Source organism: Odocoileus virginianus, chromosome 11, assembly GCF_023699985.2.
Source record: "Odocoileus virginianus isolate 20LAN1187 ecotype Illinois chromosome 11, Ovbor_1.2, whole genome shotgun sequence".
Taxonomy (NCBI): Eukaryota; Metazoa; Chordata; class Mammalia; order Artiodactyla; family Cervidae; genus Odocoileus; species Odocoileus virginianus.
The window spans coordinates 6,886,470-6,905,997 of record NC_069684.1 but is presented as its reverse complement, the minus strand read 5'-3'; the positions used below and the strand labels follow the sequence as shown (position 1 = coordinate 6,905,997).

General features: G+C 48.0%; 1 protein-coding gene across 12 annotated transcripts in view; it reads left to right on the top strand.

Moving 5' to 3' along the window:
• Window positions 1-19,528, top strand: part of LAMB3 (laminin subunit beta 3) — a 126,833-nt gene that overhangs the window by 69,712 nt on the left and 37,593 nt on the right. Inside the window, exons 1-5 of one of the 12 annotated variants that reach the window (XM_070473869.1) lie at window positions 10,360-10,576; window positions 11,789-11,990; window positions 14,473-14,546; window positions 16,291-16,355; window positions 17,415-17,569. In XM_070473869.1, coding sequence (XP_070329970.1) covers window positions 16,328-16,355; window positions 17,415-17,569 — 183 coding nt within the window. In that variant the 5' untranslated portion in view covers window positions 10,360-10,576; window positions 11,789-11,990; window positions 14,473-14,546; window positions 16,291-16,327. Of the gene's footprint in view, window positions 1-8,367; window positions 8,664-8,792; window positions 8,997-10,359; window positions 10,577-11,073; window positions 11,097-11,766; window positions 11,991-14,472; window positions 17,570-19,528 lie in introns of those variants that run through there. The other 11 variants (XM_070473867.1, XM_070473858.1, XM_070473866.1 and 8 more) reach the window with 11 other exon arrangements.

The window sequence follows — 19,528 nt, the reverse complement described above, 5'->3', positions numbered from 1 at the left end:
GCAGTTCTGCCCAGCAGTCCTAAGCTGCATGACTGTGGAGCCTGGGGTAACTGGAGGGAGTTCCTCCGTGCCATATAACCTTGTTGCCGAGGCCGTTAAGACCATGTGTCCTGGAGGCTGCAGTTTCGAGACGGCAGCTGCCCCTGGGAAATGGTGTGAAGCAGAGACCCTCTCCTCTCACCACTGTCTTGCACCGTACTCTGTGCAAGCAACAAATAAATACTTGTTGGTTGTGTTAAGCTGCTGAGATTTTGCAGTAGTTTATTACTGCAGTGACCTAATAGACTATAGCCTGCCAGGCTCTTGTGTCTATGGGATTCTCCAGGCAAGAATACTGGAGTGGGTTGCCATTCCCTTCTCCAGGGGATCTTCCTGACCCAGGGATCAAACCCAGGCCTCCTGTATTACAGGCAGATTCTTCACTGTCTGGGCCACCAGGGAAGCCCATATTGGCTAAAACACTAGTTCTGTGTCTTCGTCACTTCAGGCTGCTCTAACAAAATACCACGGATAAGTGGCTTAAGCAACATAATATTCATTTTCACAGCTCTGGAGGCTAGAAGTTGGAGATCAAGGCACCAGCAGAGTTGGGCTCCTGGTGAGAACTGGCTTCCCAGCTTGCAGATGACGGCTTCTGGCTGTGCTCTCACATGGTGGAGGCAGGCCCTGGTGTCGCTTCCTCTTCTTAGAAGGGCACTGATCCTGCTCTGAGGATTCTACCTTCATGACCTGATGTAAACCTAATCATCTCCAACACCCGTCCTCCTAATACCATCACATTGGAGTTAGGGTTTCAATGTATGAATTTCTGGGGATACATATTCAGTCAATAGCACTTGGAAACCTTGAACAAGCTACCAAATAATGCTAACGCTATACAAAAGGGAATAACAATAAATCCGTCAAAGAGCCACCCTAAAGGTCTGCTTGTGACACTTAAATGAACTATTGTAGATGTGATGTCTAGAGTGATGCCTTCCTTTCTCACATATTTACTAAGGAACTGTGTTAAGTGCTTTCTTGAAATAAGTCTAACAACCTCAAGAAGCAACACTTCCTAAGAGGGGGAAACCACATGTTATGAAATACACAACGATGTAGAAAACTTGTAGATCCCTGGGGCAGTCTATGAGTTTAGTGGACAAGGTTCAGGGCAAATGAGGGAGCAAAGAGAGGAAAGATGAATCACTTGTAGGTGGGCAAAATCTCTTCCTCCTGAAACATTTTACTTTATTTTTTACTGATTGTTCTAGTAAAATAGCCTCATTTTGGAAAATGAGAGCCTCAGAGAAATATAAAGAGATGAGAAATGTTAACATTTTGGGTATTCTCTCCCTGTCCTCTGAGTGTTATTTTTTCCTTTTTGTTTTATAAAAATTGAATTATCATTGATTTACAATATTGTGTTTCTAGTGTATAGGAAGGTGATCTGGTTATAAATATAATTACATATATGTATGTATTCTTTTTTTGACTCTTTTCCACTATGGCTTATCACAAGATACTAAATCTAGTTTCCTGCACTGTACAGTAAATGCTTGATGTTTTTCTGTTTTATATATAGGAGTGTGCGTCTGTTAATCCCATATTCTCAAATTATCCTTTCCCCCTCCTTCCCCTGTGGTAACCATAAGTTTGCTTTCTATGTCTGGATCTGTTTCTATTTTTTTTTTTTTTCTCTCAAAGCTTTTATTTTTTTCCATTTATTTTTATTAGTTGGAGGCTAATTACTTTACATCATTGCAGTAGTTTTTGTCATACATTGAAATGAATTAGCCATGGATTTACATGTATTCCCCATCCCGGTCCCCCCTCCCACCTCCCTCTCCACCCGATCCCTCTGGGTCTTCCCAGTGCACCAGGCCTGAGCACTTGTCTCATGCATCCAACCTGGGCTGGTGATCTGTTTCACCCTAGATAATATACATGTTTCGATGCTGTTCTCTTGAAACATCCCACCCTCGCCTTCTCCCAGAGTCCACAAGTCTGTTCTATACATCTGAGTCTCTTTTTCTGTTTTGCATATAGGGTTATCGTTACCATCTTTCTAAAGTCCATATATATGTGTTAGTATACTATAATGGTCTTTATCTTTCTGGCTTACTTCGCTCTGTATAATGGGCTCCAGTTTCATCCATCTCATTAGAACTGATTCAAATGAATTCTTTTTAATGGCTGAGTAATATTCCATGGTGTATATGTACCACAGCTTCCTCATCCATTCATCTGCTGATGGGCATCTAGGTTGCTTCCATGTCCTGGCTATTATAAACAGTGCTGCGATGAACATTGGGGTGCACGTGTCTCTTTCAGATCAGGTTTCCTCGGTGTGTATGCCCAGAAGTGGGATTGCTGGGTCATATGGCAGTTCTATTTCCAGCTTTTTAAGAACTCTCCACACTGTTTTCCATAGTGGCTGTACTAATTTGCATTCCCACCAACAGTGTAAGAGGGTTCCCTTTTCTCCACACCCTCTCCAGCATTTATTGCTTGTAGACTTTTGGATAGCAGCCATCCTGACTGACGTGTAATGGTACCTCATTGTGGTTTTGATTTGCATTTCTCTGATAATGAGTGATGTTGAGCATCTTTTCATGTGTTTGTTAGCCATCTGTATGTCTTCCTTGAAGAAATGTCTGTTGAGTTCTTTGGCCCATTTTTGGATTGGGTCATTTATTTTTCTGGAGTTGAGCTGGAGGAGTTGCTTGTATATTTTTGAGATTAATCCTTTGTCTGTTGCTTCGTTTGCTATTATTTTCTCCCAATCTGAGGGCTGTCTTTTCACCTTGCTTATAGTTTCCTTTGTTGTGCAAAAGCTTTTAAGTTTCATTAGGTCCCATTTGTTTATTTTTGCTTTTGTTTCTAAAATTCTGGGATGTGGGTCATAGAGGATCCTGCTGTGATTTATGTCGGAGAGTGTTTTGCCTATGTTCTCCTCTAGGAGTTTTATAGTTTCTGGTCTTACATTTAGATCTTTAATCCATTTTGAGTTTATTTTTGTGTATGGTGTTAGAAAGTGTTCTAGTTTCATTCTTTTACAGGTGGTTGACCAGTTTTCCCAGCACCACTTGTTAAAGAGGTTGTCTTTTTTCCATTGTATATCCTTGCCTCCTTTGTTGAAGATAAGGTGACCATAGGTTCGTGGATTTATCTCTGGGCTTTCTATTCTGTTCCATTGATCTATATTTCTGTCTTTGTGTCAGTACCATACTGTCTTGATGACTGTGGCTTTGTAGTATAGTCTGAAGTCAGGCAGATTGATTCCTCCAGTTCCATTCTTCTTTCTCAAGGTTACTTTGGCTATTCGAGGTTTTTTGTATTTCCATACAAATTGTGAAATTATTTGTTCTAGTTCTGTGAAAAATACCGTTGGTAGTTTGATAGGGATTGCATTGAATCTATAGATTGCTGTGGGTAGTATAGCCATTTTGACAATATTGATTCTTCCAATCCATGAACACGGTATATTTCTCCATCTGTTTGTGTCCTCTTTGATTTCTTTCATCAGTGTTTTATAGTTTTCTATGTATAGGTCTTTTGTTTCTTTAGGTAGATATACTCCTAAGTATTTTATTCTTTTTGTTGCAATGGTGAATGGTATCGTTTCCTTAATTTCTCTTTCTGTTTTCTCATTGTTAGTGTATAGGAATGCAAGAGATTTCTGTGTGTTAATTTTATATCCTGCAACTTTACTGTATTCATTGATTAGCTCTAGTAATTTTCTGGTAGAGTCTTTAGGGTTTTCTATGTAGAGGATCATGTCATCTGCAAACAGAGAGAGTTTCACTTCTTCTTTTCCTATCTGGATTCCTTTTACTTCTTTTTCTGCCCTGATTGCTGTGGCCAAAACTTCCAAAACTATGTTGAATAGTAGTGGTGAGAGTGGGCACCCTTGTCTTGTTCCTGATTTCAGGGGAAATGCTTTCAATTTTTCACCATTGAGGGTGATGCTTGCTGTGGGTTTGTCATATATAGCTTTTATTATGTTGAGGTATGTCCCTTCTATTCCTGCTTTCTGGAGAGTTTTAATCATAAATGGATGTTGAATTTTGTCAAAGGCTTTTTCTGCATCTATTGAGATAATCATATGGTTTTTATCTTTCAATTTGTTAATGTGGTGTATTACATTGATTGATTTGCAGATACTAAAGAATCCTTGCATTCCTGGGATAAAGCCCACTTGGTCATGATGTATGACTTTTTTAATATGTTGTTGGATTCTGTTTGCTAGAATTTTGTTAAGGATTTTTGCATCTATGTTCATCAGTGATATTGGCCTGTAGTTTTCTTTTTTTGTGGCATCTTTGTCTGGTTTTGGAATTAGGGTGATGGTGGCCTCATAGAATGAGTTTGGAAGTTTACCTTCTTCTGCCATTTTGTGGAAGAGTTTGAGTAAGATAGGTGTTAGCTCTTCTCTAAATTTTTGGTAGAATTCAGCTGTGAAGCCATCTGGTCCTGGGCTTTTGTTTGCTGGAAGATTTCTGATTACAGTTTCGATTTCCTTGCTTGTGATGGGTTTGTTAAGATCTTCTATTTCTTCCTGGTTCAGTTTTGGAAAGTTATACTTCTCTAAGAACTTGTCCATTTCTTCCAAGTTGTCTATTTTATTGGCATAGAGCTGCTGGTAGTAGTCTCTTATGATCCTTTGTATTTCAGTGTTGTCTGTTGTGATCTCTCCATTTTCATTTCTAATTTTGTTAATTTGGTTCTTCTCCCTTTGTTTCTTAATGAGTCTTGCTAATGGTTTGTCAATTTTGTTTATTTTTTCAAAAAACCAGCTTTTAGCTTTGTTAATTTTTGCTATGATCTCTTTAGTTTCTTTTGCATTTATTTCTGCCCTAATTTTTAAGATTTCTTTCCTTCTACTAACCCTGGGGTTCTTCATTTCTTCCTCCTCTAGTTGCTTTAGGTGTAGAGTTAGGTTATTTACTTGACTTTTTTCTTGTTTCTTGAGGTAGGCCTGTAATGCTATGAATCTTCCCCTTAGCACTGCTTTTACAGTGTCCCATAGGTTTTGGGTTGTTGTGTTTTCATTTTCATTCATTTGTATGCATATTTTGATTTGTTTTTTGATTTCTTCTATGATTTGTTGGTTATTCAGAAGCGTGTTGTTTAGCCTCCATATGTTTGAATTTTTAATAATTTTTTTCCTGTAATTGAGATCTAATCTTACTACACTGTGGTCAGAAAAGATGACTGGACATCAAGACAGTATGGTACTGGCACAAAGACAGAAATATAGATCAATGGAACAGAATAGAAAGCCCAGAGATAAATTCACGAACCTATGGTCACCTTATCTTTGACAAAGGAGGCAAGGATATACAATGGAAAAAAGATAACCTCTTTAACAAGTGGTGCTGGGAAAACTGGTCAACCACCTGTAAAAGAATGAAACTAGAACACTCTCTAACACCATACACAAAAATAAACTCAAAATGGATTAAAGATCTAAATGTAAGACCAGAAACTATCAAACTCCTAGAGGAGAACATAGGCAAAACACTCTCCGACATAAATCACAGCAGGATCCTCTATGACCCACATCCCAGAATTTCAGAAATAAAAGCAAAAATAAACAAATGGGACCTAATGAAACTTAAAAGCTTTTGCACAACAAAGGAAACTATAAGCAAGGTGAAAAGACAGCCCTCAGATTGGGAGAAAATAATAGCAAACGAAGCAACAGACAAAGGATTAATCTCAAAAATATACAAGCAACTCCTCCAGCTCAACTCCAGAAAAATAAATGACCCAATCAAAAAATAGGCCAAAGAACTAAACAGACATTTCTCCAAGGAAGACATACAGATGGCTAACAAACACATGAAAAGATGCTCAACATCATTCATTATCAGAGAAATGCAAATCAAAACCGCAATGAGGTACCATTATACGCCAGTCAGGATGGCTGCTATCCAAAAGTCTACAAGCAATAAATGCTGGAGAGGGTGTGGAGAAAAGGGAACCCTCTTACACTGTTGGTGGGAATGCAGATTAGTACAGCCACTATGGAAAACAGTGTGGAGATTTCTTAAAAAGCTGGAAATAGAACTGCCATATGACCCAGCAATCCCACTTCTGGGCATACACACCAAGGAAACCAGATCTGAAAGAGACACGTGCACCCCAATGTTCATCGCAGCACTGTTTATAATAGCCAGGACATGGAAGCAACCCAGATGCCCATCAGCAGACGAATGGATGAGGAAGCTGTGGTACATATACACCATGGAATATTACTCAGCCATTAAAAAGAATTCATTTGAATCAGTTCTAATGAGATGGATGAAACTGGAGCCCATTATACAGAGCGAAGTAAGCCAGAAAGATAAAGACCATTACAGTATACTAACACATATATATGGACTTTAGAAAGATGGTAACGATAACCCTATATGCAAAACAGAAAAAGAGACTCAGATGTAAAGAACAGACTTGTGGACTCTGGGAGAAGGCGAGGGTGGGATGTTTCAAGAGAACAGCATTGAAACATGTATATTATCTAGGGTGAAACAGATCACCAGCCCAGGTTGGGTACATGAGACAAGTGCTCGGGCCTAGTGCACTGGGAAGACCCAGAGGGATCGGGTGAAGAGGGAGGTGGGAGGGGGGACTGGGATGGGGAATACATGTAAATCCATGGCTAATTCATTTCAATGTATAACAAAAACTACTGTAATGATGTAATTAGCCTCCAACTAATAAAATAAATAAATAAATAAATAAATAAATAAAAAAAGAAAAGATGACTGGAATGATTTCAATCTTTTTGAATTTACCAAGACTAGATTTATGGCCCAGGATGTGATCTATTCTGGAGAAGGTTCCGTGTGCACTTGAGAAAAAGGTGAAGTTGATTGTTTTGGGGTGAAACGTCCTATAGATGTCAATTAGGTCTAGCTGGTCCATTGTGTCCGTTAAAGTTTGTGTTTCCTTGTTCATTTTCTGTTTAGTTGATCTATCCATAGTTGTGAGTGGGGTATTAAAGTCTCCTACTATTATTGTGTTACTATTAATTTCCTCTTTCATACTCGTTAGCGTTTGCCTTACATATTGCGGTGCTCCTATGTTGGGTGCATATATATTTATAATTGTTATATCTTCTTCTTGGATTGATCCTTTGATCATTATGTAGTGTCCATCTTTGTCTCTTTTCACAGCCTTTATTTGAAAGTCTATTTTATCTGATATGAGTATTGCGACTCCTGCTTTCTTTTGGTCTCCGTTTGCGTGGAATATTTTTTTCCAGCCCTTCACTTTTAGTCTGTATGTGTCCCTTGCTTTGAGGTGGGTCTCTTGTAGACAGCATATATAGGGGTCTTGCTTTTGTATCCATTCAGCCAGCCTTTGTCTTTTGGTTGGGGCATTCAACCCATTTACATTTAAGGTAATTATTGATAGGTATGGTCCCGTTGCCATTTATTTTGTTGTTTGGTGTTCACGTTTATACCACCTTTCTGTGTTTCCTGTCTAGAGAAGATCCTTTAGTATTTGTTGAAGAGCTGGTTTGATGGTGCTGAATTCTCTCAGCTTTTGCTTGTCTGTAAAGCTTTTGAGTTTTCCTTCATATCTGAATGAGATCCTTGCTGGGTAGAGTAATCTAGGTTGTAGGTTATTCTCTTTCATTACTTTAAGTATGTCCTGCCATTCCCTTCTGGCCTGAAGGGTTTCTATTGATAGATCAGCTGTTATCCTTATGGGAATCCCTTTGTGTGTTATTTGTTGTTTCTCCCTTGCTGCTTTTAATATTTGTTCTTTGTGTTTGATCTTTGTTAGTTTGATTAATATGTGTCTTGGGGTGTTTCGCCTTGGGTTTATCCTGTTTGGGACTCTCTGGGTTTCTTGGACTTGGGTGGCTATTTCCTTCCCCATTTTAGGGAAGTTTTCAGCTATTATCTCCTCGAGTATCTTCTCATGGCCTTTCTTTTTGTCTTCTTCTTCTGGGACGCCTATGATTCTAATGTTGGGGCGTTTCACATTGTCCCAGAGGTCCCTGAGGTTGTCCTCATTTCTTTTGATTCTTTTTTCTTTTTTCCTCTCTGCTTCATTTATTTCCACCATTTTATCTTCTAACTCACTTATCCTATCTTCTGTCTCTGTTATTCTACTCATGGTTCCCTCCAGAGTGTTTTTGATCTCATTTATTTCATTATTAATTTTTAATTGACTTTTTCTGTTTCTATTTTGTAAACAAGTTCCTTTGTACTGTTTAATAGATTCCACGTATGAGTGTTATCGTCTACTACTTGTCTTTGTCTGTCTGAGTGACTTCACTTGGTGTGATCATCTCCAGGTGCATTCATGCTGCTGCAAGTGGCAACATTTCATCTCTTTTTGTAGCTGAGTAACATCCCATTGTACATATGGGCTTTGCAGGCAGCTCAGCGGTAAAGAAACTGCCGGTCAGGCAGGAGTCACAGGGGTCACAGGTTCGATCCCTGGGTCTAAAAGATCCTCTGGAGAAGGAAGTGGCAACCCACTCCAGTATTCTTGCCTGGGAAGTTCCACAGACAGAAGAGCCCGGTGGGCTACAGTCCCCGAGGTCCCAAAAGAGTCGGACATGACTCAGCGACTCAGCAACAACAGCAGCAAGCAGAGGCTCCAGGGAGAAGAAGCGCCTTTTCTCTGCGCCCTCAGACTTGCTGGGCAGTTGCCCCGAGGTAAGTAGCAAACTGCGGCCCAGACCAGCTTTGGCTCCTCTCTTTATCAGTGTTGGATTCTGGTTTTATTAACTCCTGGAGGCCCTAAAACAGTGTCGGTTATGCGCCAGCTTGCTTTTCTGCCCTCAGTTTGTGAACACGCCACACCCTGTCTTCGCCTGTCCGGGAAGGCCGGAAGTGTCACCTTGCTCTCAAGGAACGCAGCTCATCTGGCCCCCTGACTGGTCTCTCTTCCCTTCGGGTCCAGATCATTGTTCCTCGAGAATTTTCCTTCACCCCAAGGAACAGAGTGGAATGGGGGACCCGAGGCCTCCTAGCTCGGCCCACTGTCTGGTAAGTGAGCTATCAGACATCTGGATGGAATGGGGCTTGCTTTTTGTTACAAGCAGCTGCGAAGACTGCTGCTCATACCCCAACCCCTGTGTGTGTGACACACACATGGAGACAGACTTTGGTAGAGCACACAGCCAGCCAGGTACTTTGCTGAGAGCCCTGTAGGCATTGTTCCCTTCGGTCTTCCCAAGGATCCGTGAGGTGGACCGTCATTTGTCCCATTGGATGCAAGTAGCTTTGGCTGTGCAGAGTCACACAGCTGGTGAGTGCAGAACCAAGACTTGCAGCTTCATCTCTCTCACTTTCAACTCTAGGCTTTTAAGCGCTATCCTAAACCACCAGCCCCGAAAGCAGATCATCCTAAAGCTGGAGGGGACTTTGAGCATGCCAAGTCGCTTCAGCCATGTCTGACTCTTTGCAACCCTATAGACTGTAGCCCGCTAGGCTCCTCTGTCCATGGGGTTCTCCAGGCAAGAATACTGGGGTGAATTGCCATGCCCTCCTTCAGGGGATCTTCCCGACCCAGGGATTGAACCCATGTCTCCTGAGGCTCCTGCATTGGCAGGCAGATCCTTTACAGCTGAGTCACTGGGGAACCCTGGAGGGGCTTCGAGGGAGCTTTAAAAGCTTTGTCAATGTCCCTGCCCCTCTGCCCGCCCACTAAATCTGTGGCTGGGGCCTGGCCTGGGTATGTGATTTTGTAAGTTCTGCAAGTAATTCTGAGGGCAGCCTGGATCTGAGAACCGGTAAAATCCAACACGTCTATTTACAAAGGATGAAACTGAGGCCCAGAGCGGTGTTCTCCCAAGTCTGTGCTTCTGCTGGGAAGCAGAAGTGGAGTTAGGACTGGGAACCGTTCGAGTCCGTGGGGAGACCCTATGCGGCCAGAAGCACTGACGGCAAGCGCCGACTCCAAGCCTTCGCGTGGGGCTGACTCCAGACAAGAAGCCAGACACCTGCGCCTGCTCCCCCTCCAGCCGCAAGAGGCTCGTTTGTCCGTGCTCAGCCCTCAAACGCCAGTCTGAACACTAGGAACTGAGTTTGTCTCCCCGGTGGCCCTTTCAGGGATGCTCTTTGGAATTTTAAAGTCCCTCCGCTAGGGCAGGGAGCCGATTTCCCGAGGCTGGTTCCCCCTGCCCCCCGACTCTGGTCCCTCTCGGCAGGCCCAGTGGGTCCTGACCTCACCTGGGGCTGCACGTTCCCCGCGTCAGGTACAGGCCTCTCTCCTCTCAGCCACGTGGCCAGCTCCACATGGCAGATTTGTGGCCAAAGTGCACAGAGTTTGGGCTTAGGTTCTGAGAACCTGGTTCGCGGAGGGCAATGACCGGATCCTAGAGGGAGCGGCGGTGGGGGGCGGGGAGGGGGCGTGGTCCGACCCCGCCAGGCTGCCGAGGCGTGGGTGCTCAGTCGCTCCGTTGTGTCCGACTCGTTGTGACCCCATGGACTGTACCCCCCCAGGCTCCTCTGCCCACGGCAGTTCTCCAGGCAAGAATACTGGGGCGGGTTGCCATGCCCTCCTGCAGGAGATCTTCCTGACTGAGGGGTGGAACTCACATCTGCTGTGTGTCCTGCATTGGCAGGTGAGTTCTTAACCACTACCGCCACCTGGGAAAAGCTCGGGAATTTGGGAGGTCAGCAAAAGTGGCAGAGATGCCGAGATAGTCCTCCCTCTTCTCGGGGGACCCAGGAACCAGCCTTTGATCCCACCACACTGCCGGCTGCACTGGGCTGCACCCCTCAGGAGGGAGGGGACATCTGGACCTGGGAGATAGGACCTGACCTGACCCAGAGCCTGGCCTCAGGGGAGGGGATTCCCCTTCCGCGGTGACGGGGGAGTTGTGTCATCCGGTTCTTACATTCCATCTTGTTTGTTTAATCTTGTCAGCAATCCGTGCTGTTTGTCTGCTCACCTTCTCTGGTTTCCCACCCCTTGTGGGGCGCTCATGTCCTCACTCAGAGCAGCTTCCTGTTGGCATGAGGGGGAGACCCTGCCCGCATATGCCAGAGGCTCTGGGATGGGGCAGCGGAGCCCAGCGCCTTCTTCACCTGTGCCCACACAGAAGACGTTGTTTGCGTGGGAAAACAGGAAGGCACCTCGTGGTGGGTGCTCTGGATGTTTCTGTAGCATTGGTGTTTCCCCAGGCATCTCTGGTCCATGTTAACGCTCCAAAAGCACACTTTTCAGATATCGGGTCCTGATTAGCTTTGGGAAACATCAAGTTCAGAGTCTGGTGGACTCTGGTCAAGGATTGCCAAGAGTGGAGGCAGGGAGTTCAGGCCATTTTAGGCCCTAAGTAGTGGTTAAGAAGTTGAGGCTCCAATACTTTGTCCACCTGATGCAAAGAGCCAACTCACTGGAAAAGACCCTGATGCTGGGAAAGATTGAGAAGGAGAAGGGGGTGACAGAGGATGAGATGGTTGGATGGCATCACCGACTCGATGGACATGAGTTTGAGCAACTCCAGGAGATGGTGAAGGACAGAGAAGCCTGGCGTGCTGCAGTCCATGGGGGTCGCAAAGAGTCGGCCATGACTGAGTGGCTGCATAACAGTGGTGAAGAACTTGAGTGCAGAGCAAACTGGTCTGGGTTCCAATGACCACTTATTAGCTGGGACCAAGTTCTTGAAGATGTACCTCACTGTCCTCATCTCCAAAGAAAGGATGATAAGTGTACACTGCATGGGGACACAGATGGATGTTCAGGCTGGGAAGGGGAGGGAGGAGGAAGACGGACTCTGTGGAAAAGAGTCACACCATGATGGCAGCCCAGGGCCCCGTTCTGCCTTCTCCAGGTCCTCGCCCGAGGCTGGGCTCCAGCCTGAGTTCAGGAAGCCCCACCTCCTCGCTCTGGTGCCTGAGGAGTGACCGAGCGTCTGGGCGGCCGAGCAGCTGTGGCTGAATCACATGGTGGATCCGCAGGGCCCTTCCTGGAGCCCACCCAGCCCCACAGACGAGGACTCAGCCGTGACTCACGGTCCAGGTGGTGCCCGAGCCGTGAGTCACCCTGCGCCCCTTCCTCTTACACCTGGGATTCGGCATGCACAGCCTGCACCAGCTTCTCTTGCCTTCTCAGCCTCTTCTCTTCTCTTCTCCCTCCTTCCCGCCTTTCTTTGCTTCACACGCCTTTCTCTCTCACTCATCAGACCCTGGCTGATCTCCCTGGCTATATGGACAGCTTGAGCCTGTCAGAGGGGTAATGCAGATGGCAGCTTCTCAGGCAGCTCCTGAGATGTTGTGAGGGACGACGGACAAGCAGGCAGAGGGGGAGACTTGCCTGCCCTGACCTGGTGTCGTTTCTGTGACCTGGGGGCGTGTGTGTTAGTCTGTCAGTGACATCTGACTCTTCGTGACCCTGTGGACTGCAGCCCTCCAGGCTCCTCTGTCCATGGGATTTTTCAGGCAAGAACACTGGAGTGGGTTGCCATTTCCTTCGTCAGGGGATCTCCCCAACCCAGGGATGGAACCCTTGTCTCCTGCATTGCAGGTGGATGATTCTTTACTGTCTGAGCCACCAGGTTAATTTTGTTAGCTCCCTCTGCCTTTGGAAGGGGAAATAACAGGGTTGTCAGATGGACAGACGTGAGTAAGAGAGGAATGGGGAGTCAAGGAGAACCCCTTTCCTGAACATTGGTTCTAACAAGCCACGGCTCTGGGGAGCTGAGGGTGGGGGGCTCGGGCAGGATGGTGGGTGCCAGGAGAGGAAGGGGACGTGCGGGGGAGGCTGTTGGAGCAGTGCCTAGCTGGCCTTTAGCCCTTGCCAGCTCCCACCCTTGCTTCTGCCTGTGTGTTAGACTTCTTGTCTCTGAACAGACTGAGTTCTGAAGTTCAAGGCCTGTGCTTGGGGCCCTGCGGTGCTGGGGAGTGGGGGGTGGGGGCTGGATCCCCACTGGGACGTGCTCAACGTCCCGGAGGGGTGAGGCTGGCTGGGCCCTCCTTGGGGTTTGCCGAGGCAATGTCCTGACCTGGGCTGGGAACGCGGAATGAGGTGCAGGGGCCCACACAGGGCAATTGGCTTTCCCCTTTGTGAAGCCAAACCACGCTGGGACCTGCCCCGGCCTGTGAAGTCTGAGACACTTATTTACCTGGGCTCCTGGCCTCGTAAGCGGAGAGGAGGAGGGGGGTTTAAAGGGCTCAGCCTCCTGCCACCTGCCCGCCCTGCCTGTCTGGGGATCTGGGACGGCAGCAGCTGCTCCTTCTGCTGCATAAACTATTCCTGAGCTCTTCGTCACATCCTCTTCCTGCAGGACAGACAGCTCCAGGAGCGGCCAGGCTTCCCGGAAGCCCTGCGTTCAGGGAGTTGGCGGGGTGGAGAGAAAGAGACCAGACGGGTGGGCTTAAAGCCCCGGGGGTGTGAGCCGTGCCCTTTCCCTGTGGGGGGCTGCAGGGCTGTGTGCGTGTTCTTCCTGCAGAGGCAGAGCCCGGGAAGCCCAGCCGCTCGTACTGATCCCGGCTTGTTAAGCCAGATTTTACTGGAATGTTTACATGGGTCAAGACGCTAACGTGTGGGAAAGTTCATTTTGCAACTGAACGGCTTATTGTCCATTTGCTACTTAGAGTATTTCTCCTGCCTATCTAAACCTCTTGAGCTATATGAGAATCTGAGGGTTAGAAATGCCCAGTTTACCATTTAATCCACAAAATCCTCTGTTTTGCCCTGGAGTGTTCTCAAACCAGTTTCTTGGACACAACCCTACAGTTCCTGCTTAGGAGTCACTGACAGGCTGAACTGGCTCGTTTAGAGTCTCCTTTAGTAGAAACTTGGAGGTGACCGTGTCCAAACAATGCCTGTGTAGGCTGTGCCCAGCCAAGATCTGGACTGGGCGACCTTCCAGATCTCTCTAAAAGCCCTCAAACCCTCGCCTGGTGGAGGGGAGACGTGTCCTCTGAGACCAGCCCCTCTCTCTGGGCCTGTGACTGTCATTACAGCCACTCTCAGCCCAAAGCCCCGAGCCAGGAGCCACCCAGGGTCCCACAAAGGCAGCTGTGTTCTCAGGCCTGGCGGGGGCCCAGGGGAAGTCGGTCCAGCTGTGCCTCAGCACTCCCTTCCCACTCCTGTGGTCAGATCTGTTTTCTGTCCCTCCAGGCGGGCATTCTTGCCCAGTGGGAGGGGCTGGGAGAGCAGCCTTTCCCCGAGCTGGGAGCTGTGACTCACAGGTAGTTACCTGTCCTTGGGCTCCCTGCCAAGCCTGCGAGGGAGCCGGAGGGGAGGCATTTAGAGTTCATGCCTGTTGATTTCTCCTAAGCTTTTCTTGGGTGGGTTGGGCTCTGACCCCTTCCTGATGAACCATAGCCTTTTAATCCGCGCCCCCCAAGAAGCAGGGGTTTTCCACTTTTTTGCTTTCCCTTGGGAGGTGCTTTCCAGGGTCCTCGATGATGTTTGCATCTTCTCCCCTTTCAGCTAGCTGACAGGTCTGGGGCTGTAATACCCGATATGCAAGCCCTGATCCTTATGTTCTCTGCATGGTCTTCTGTCCAGGGTGGCCCAGGACCCCAGGAGAGGCTGACCTCTACGGGCCTTGGGAAAGGACCCAGCGCAGCGGCCGTCACAATGTGAGTGGCCATCACCCCCCGCCCTGCCTCCCCCCCACCGGCCCCCAGGAATCCTGGTCTCCTGTGATCACTCACATTTCCCTGGTGTAGCCCACTCCCACTCCCCAGCAAGCAGGCGGGCACTGCCGATCTTGCTGTGAGGCCTCCGGACCGGCCCCACCTGCCCAGTCCTGTCTAGGGGTGGGGTGGGGGTGTGGTGACGGCAGACGGGTGTGTGCCAGCGGCCAGATTCCTGAGTCCCGCCCTGCAGCCGGCGACGCCCAGCTGGGGAGTCTCCAGAGGTGAGGCCGTTGTTTAAAAACTGGGAGCCAGGAGAGGAGACCCCCACATTCAAGGGGAGCGTCTCAGAGAGGCGATCTGGAGAAAGCACTGCGGCAGCACGGAGCAAGGTCTGTTACCTGCCTTCACCTGCCGGGTGGGGGCTGAGGGTGGGACCAGGCTTGTGAACCTGGCTGTCTGGGGCCTGGCTGCAGGTCCAGATTCCTTCCTCTTCCTGGGAGCTTTAGCTAAGCCCACTGGGATCCAAAGGCTGGGTGTCGAGTCTGCCACTGTTTGGATTGCTTTCTCCCATCTGATAAGCGTCTCGGTGACCTAGAAGAGAGCAGGCTCAGAGCTGGGGTTGGACACAAAGAGGGAAGGAGAGGGCAGGTTGGCCTCTTCTAAGAGCTGCTCACAGTGCCTAGTTCCAGGCGGGGAGGGGGCGAGTTTCCAGCCCCTGGAGGAAGCCAGATGATGGGTCTTCCTCTTGGGCCACAGTTAGCTGTGTGAGCTCAGGCCACCTGTCTCTTCTCTGGGCCCCTGACTCCTCTGATAGGGGATTGGAGGAAAAGAGTTTGAAGCCTTAGGATATTTGATTTAAAGATGTCAGGGGGTCCCCTGCCCCGCCTTGCCATCCCTCCATCTGGGCTGAAAGGATGTGTGGCTGTCGTTGGAGCAGAGTAAACACCTGATGCAAGGCAGCGGTGGACTCCCCATGAGCAGGGTGGGGCTTGCCTCAGCAGGGCAGTGCAGTGCCCTGCCTCTAGGACCCCGCGCCCCCGCCAGCCTCCTTCAGTAGCCTCCCAACCCCCACCCCTCCTGTGCATCCCCAGTGCATCACTGGAGAAGTTCTGAGTTGCTCTCAATTCGGATGAATTCCTCACTCACTTTTTAAAGACTTCTAGGCCTCCTACTTTTTCCCCATTGTATTCCACTACCTGCTCAGCCCAGAGATGCTGGCCCCACAGTCTCACCCTCAAGGTAGTCATGGTGATACTGGATTCCATGCCAACAGCAGGAGACGGCTCCCCTCCAGGCCATCAGCCTCTTTGCGCCACACACTGTTGAGCCTGAAGGTGGGCCAGGGCTGAGAAAGGCCAGTCCTCTTTCCTAGGGTGACACTGAGGCCACAGACTTCTCCTGCAAAGGGCCTAGTCCTTTCTGGCTCCCCAACTTGTTCTGTTGACCATGGGGGGTCAGGGCGGGGCTGATCCCTCCCGTCTGTTTCAGAGTGGGGAGGCTGGAGTCCAGGAAGAGGTAGTGACATTCTCCCAGGACAGCCTGGGAGTCTTGTGCCCGCTGGGACGGGGGCCAGGTCTCTGGAGTCTTCCAGGTTTTGGCTACAGATGCGCCTGCTGTTCAGAAGTGTCCTAGGCCAAGGCCCCGAGTAAAGGCTTCTGAGAAAACTCGAGTCCAGAAACAGTAAAGGGCTAGCGCAACATAGGGGTTTGCATGGCTTCACCCAGGCTGCTTTGCTCTGCCCCAGGTGAGGTCCTGGGTGGGGATCGCCTCGTCAAGTGAAGATGAGGCCGCTCCTTCTCCTGTATTTTGGTGAGTATCCCTTCCTGTCCTTCTGGGCCCCGTCATACAGCAGAGAGGGGACGAGCCACGGGTAGGAGGACATTCTACCAAAGTGTGAACATCACCCATCACCCGGGGCCCTGGGGTTTGGAACACTTGCCTACTGGGATGCCCATGAGGTTTCTCTGTCCTGGGGGCCTCTGAAGAAGATGAGACTCATAAAAGGCTCCCAAGTGTCTTCTTCTTCCTACCTGAGGGTGGTTCATGGCAGCCCCAGTGCCCTGGTGCTGTGTTTATTTTCCATCTTCTCACTCTCAAACTGGTCCCAGAGCCATCATGGCTTGAGTTCTCGATGTTCAGGAAACTGCAGCTGTGAAGTGAAAGTCGCTCAGTGGTGTCCGACTCTTTGTATCTCCATGAATTGTACAGTTCATGGAATCCTCCAGGCCAGAATACTGGAGTGGATAGCCTTTCCCTTCTCCAGGGGATCGTCCCAACCCAGAGACTTGAACCCAGGTCTGCCGCATTGCAGGCAGATTCTTTACCAGCTGAGCCACCAGGGAAGCCCAGGAATACTGGAGTGGGCATCCTCTCCCTTCTCCGGGGGGTCTTCCCGACCCAGGAATAGAACTGGGGTCTCCTGCAAGTGGATTCTTTACCAGCTGGTTATTTGCAAAGTTGTGGCGGGGCGACTTTAAGAGATAAAGGAGCAGACAGAATGCAGGTCTCTCCCCGTGCCCCCCAGATGGCCAGCATCCAGCGCCGCTCTGTTAACAGGCGAGGAGAGCTGTGGCCAAGCGTGTGTCTGCAGCTCAATTCTAAAAGCCGCATATGGATGCCACATTTCAGGATCAACTTCTACGTTTTTAAAGCTGAGAGTTGCAGACTATAAAATCAGCTTTTTTTTTGACCAAACAGCACCAGGATTGCAATTATTCTCACCACCAGCAGGTCGGAGCATGAAGGCAAGGAAGAGGGTCTAGTCTTGCCGATAGATGACTGCTTCCCTGCGGGGCACTGGGGTGGCCGGCCACACTGTTCTCTGTTTAGGCTGCACCCCAGCACCCGCTGAGCCCCCTGTGATTTCAGGCTTGCCCAGCCTACTGTGTGCCCAGCAAGCCTGCTCCCGCGGGGCCTGCTATCCACCCGTCGGGGACCTGCTCATAGGGAGGACCCGGTTTCTCCGAGCTTCATCCACCTGTGGCCTGACCAAGCCTGAGACCTACTGCACCGAGTATGGCGAGGTAGGTTCTTCCTCCACGGCCTCCAGGGCCTGGAAGAAGGTGAGCTGGGGGTGTGGGGCGAGCCTGCCATCCGTTCACCGAACACTTAGAGTGGACTTGGTGTGGGCCTAGCCCCATACACTGTGGGGACTGTAAATCAAGCATGAGGCTGGATCTCTGCCTCTCAGGAATTTTCACCTTCGATGGGCAAGAGAAAACGGACTCAAAATGACTTATAACTGAACACCTCCTTTTTCTCTTTTGCTTAGTAAAGCTGGAGTTTTTCTCAGCCCTTGGGCCTGAGCAGGATAGTCACTCAAATCTGGGGCATAAGCAGTAAATGGGTACAGATACTTTAGGTGTGTGGAGGGTGAGGGGCCATCTCTGATGGACGGAGGCAAGGCTGGTGGCTCACAGATGCTGGGATGTATGCGCGGCTTGTCTTCTTGCCAAAGCGAGAACTGAGCTGCGTCCCGGCCACTCTCTGCTGCCTTCTCTTCTGCCCATGTTGGGGTAAGGGTGTGGCTGGAGCTACCAGAAGACTGTATGATTGTAGGTTGGAGACAATCCTTCTAGGTTTTATAATTGTCATGTGTGAAGAGCCAACTTGTTTACCTCCAGTCTCTGCATGTTTGGTCTGCATGTTTCACCACCCTGGGTGAAGTGGGTGACTTTCTTTTCTCTTTTTTTTTGCAGAATTTCCTTTTAATTAAATTTCTTTCTTTTTTTTTTTTTTTTTTGTGGAATGGATTGGGAGCTTGAGATTGACATATATACCCTACTGTGTATAAAGCAGGTTACTGATGAGAACCAACTGTATAGCACAAGGAACTCTTCAGTATTCTGCGGTGACCCAAATGGGAAGGAAATCCAAAAAAGAAGGGATGTATATGTGTGTGTTAATATAGCTGATTCACTTTGCTCTGTAGCAGAAACTAACACATGCCATAAAGCAACTATCGGTTCAGTTCAGTTCAGTCGCTCAGTCATGTCCGACTCTTCGCGATCCCATGAATCACAGCATGCCAGGCCTCCCTGTCCATCACCAACTCCCAGAGTTTACTCAAACTCATGTCTATCAAGTTGGATATGCCATCCAACCATCTTATCCTCTGTCGTCCCCTTCTCCTCCTGCCCCCAATCCCTCCCAGCATCAAGGTCTTTTCCAATGAGTCAACTCTTCACATGAGGTGGCCAAAGTATTGGAGTTTCAGCTTCAGCATCAGTCCTTCCAGTGAACACCCAGGACTGATCTCCTTTAGGATGGACTGGCTGGATCTCCTTGCAGTCCAAGGGACTCTCAAGAGTCTTCTCCAACACCACAGTTCAAAAACATCAGTCTATACTCCAATGCAAATTAATAAAAAAAATTTTTTGAAGGATAGTTGCTTTAAAATGTTGTGTTAGTTTCAGGTTATAGTAAAGTGATTCAGTTATATTCTTTTTTTAGTTTCTTTTCCATTATAGGTTATTTTAAGAACATAGTTCCCTGTGTTGTACAGTAAATCCTTGTTGGTTATCTATTTTATACACAGTAGTGTGTATCTGTTAATCCCAACCTCTTAATTTATCCTTCCCCCTGGGAAAATATTCAAATTGCCATTAAAGGACACAGATCAGTGAGGTAAAGGCAAGTGACTTGGGGTTAGCAGGAGGGTTCAGCGGTTCAGCTGATACGGAACCCAGCTGAGCAAATCCAGGCATTGGAACGCTTTGCTTATTTAAGCAACTGATTTGTTTTTCAAAGAGCCACTGTGATTTTTCTCCTTTGCTTCTGGATCTTTCTGGTAGGAACTTTGGTTTTCTTTTCTGTTCAGTGAGTTTGAGGGCTTTCCTTGCTCCTCGTGTCGCCCAAGGTGGAAATCACCCAGTGTTTTCTTATTTCCCAGCTGCCTGTCTCATTTGGCCATTTTTTTGGCCCTCAATTCACAGATTTGGACAAAGGAAAGAGTGAGGGAGTCATTTTCCCTTGAGTCTCTG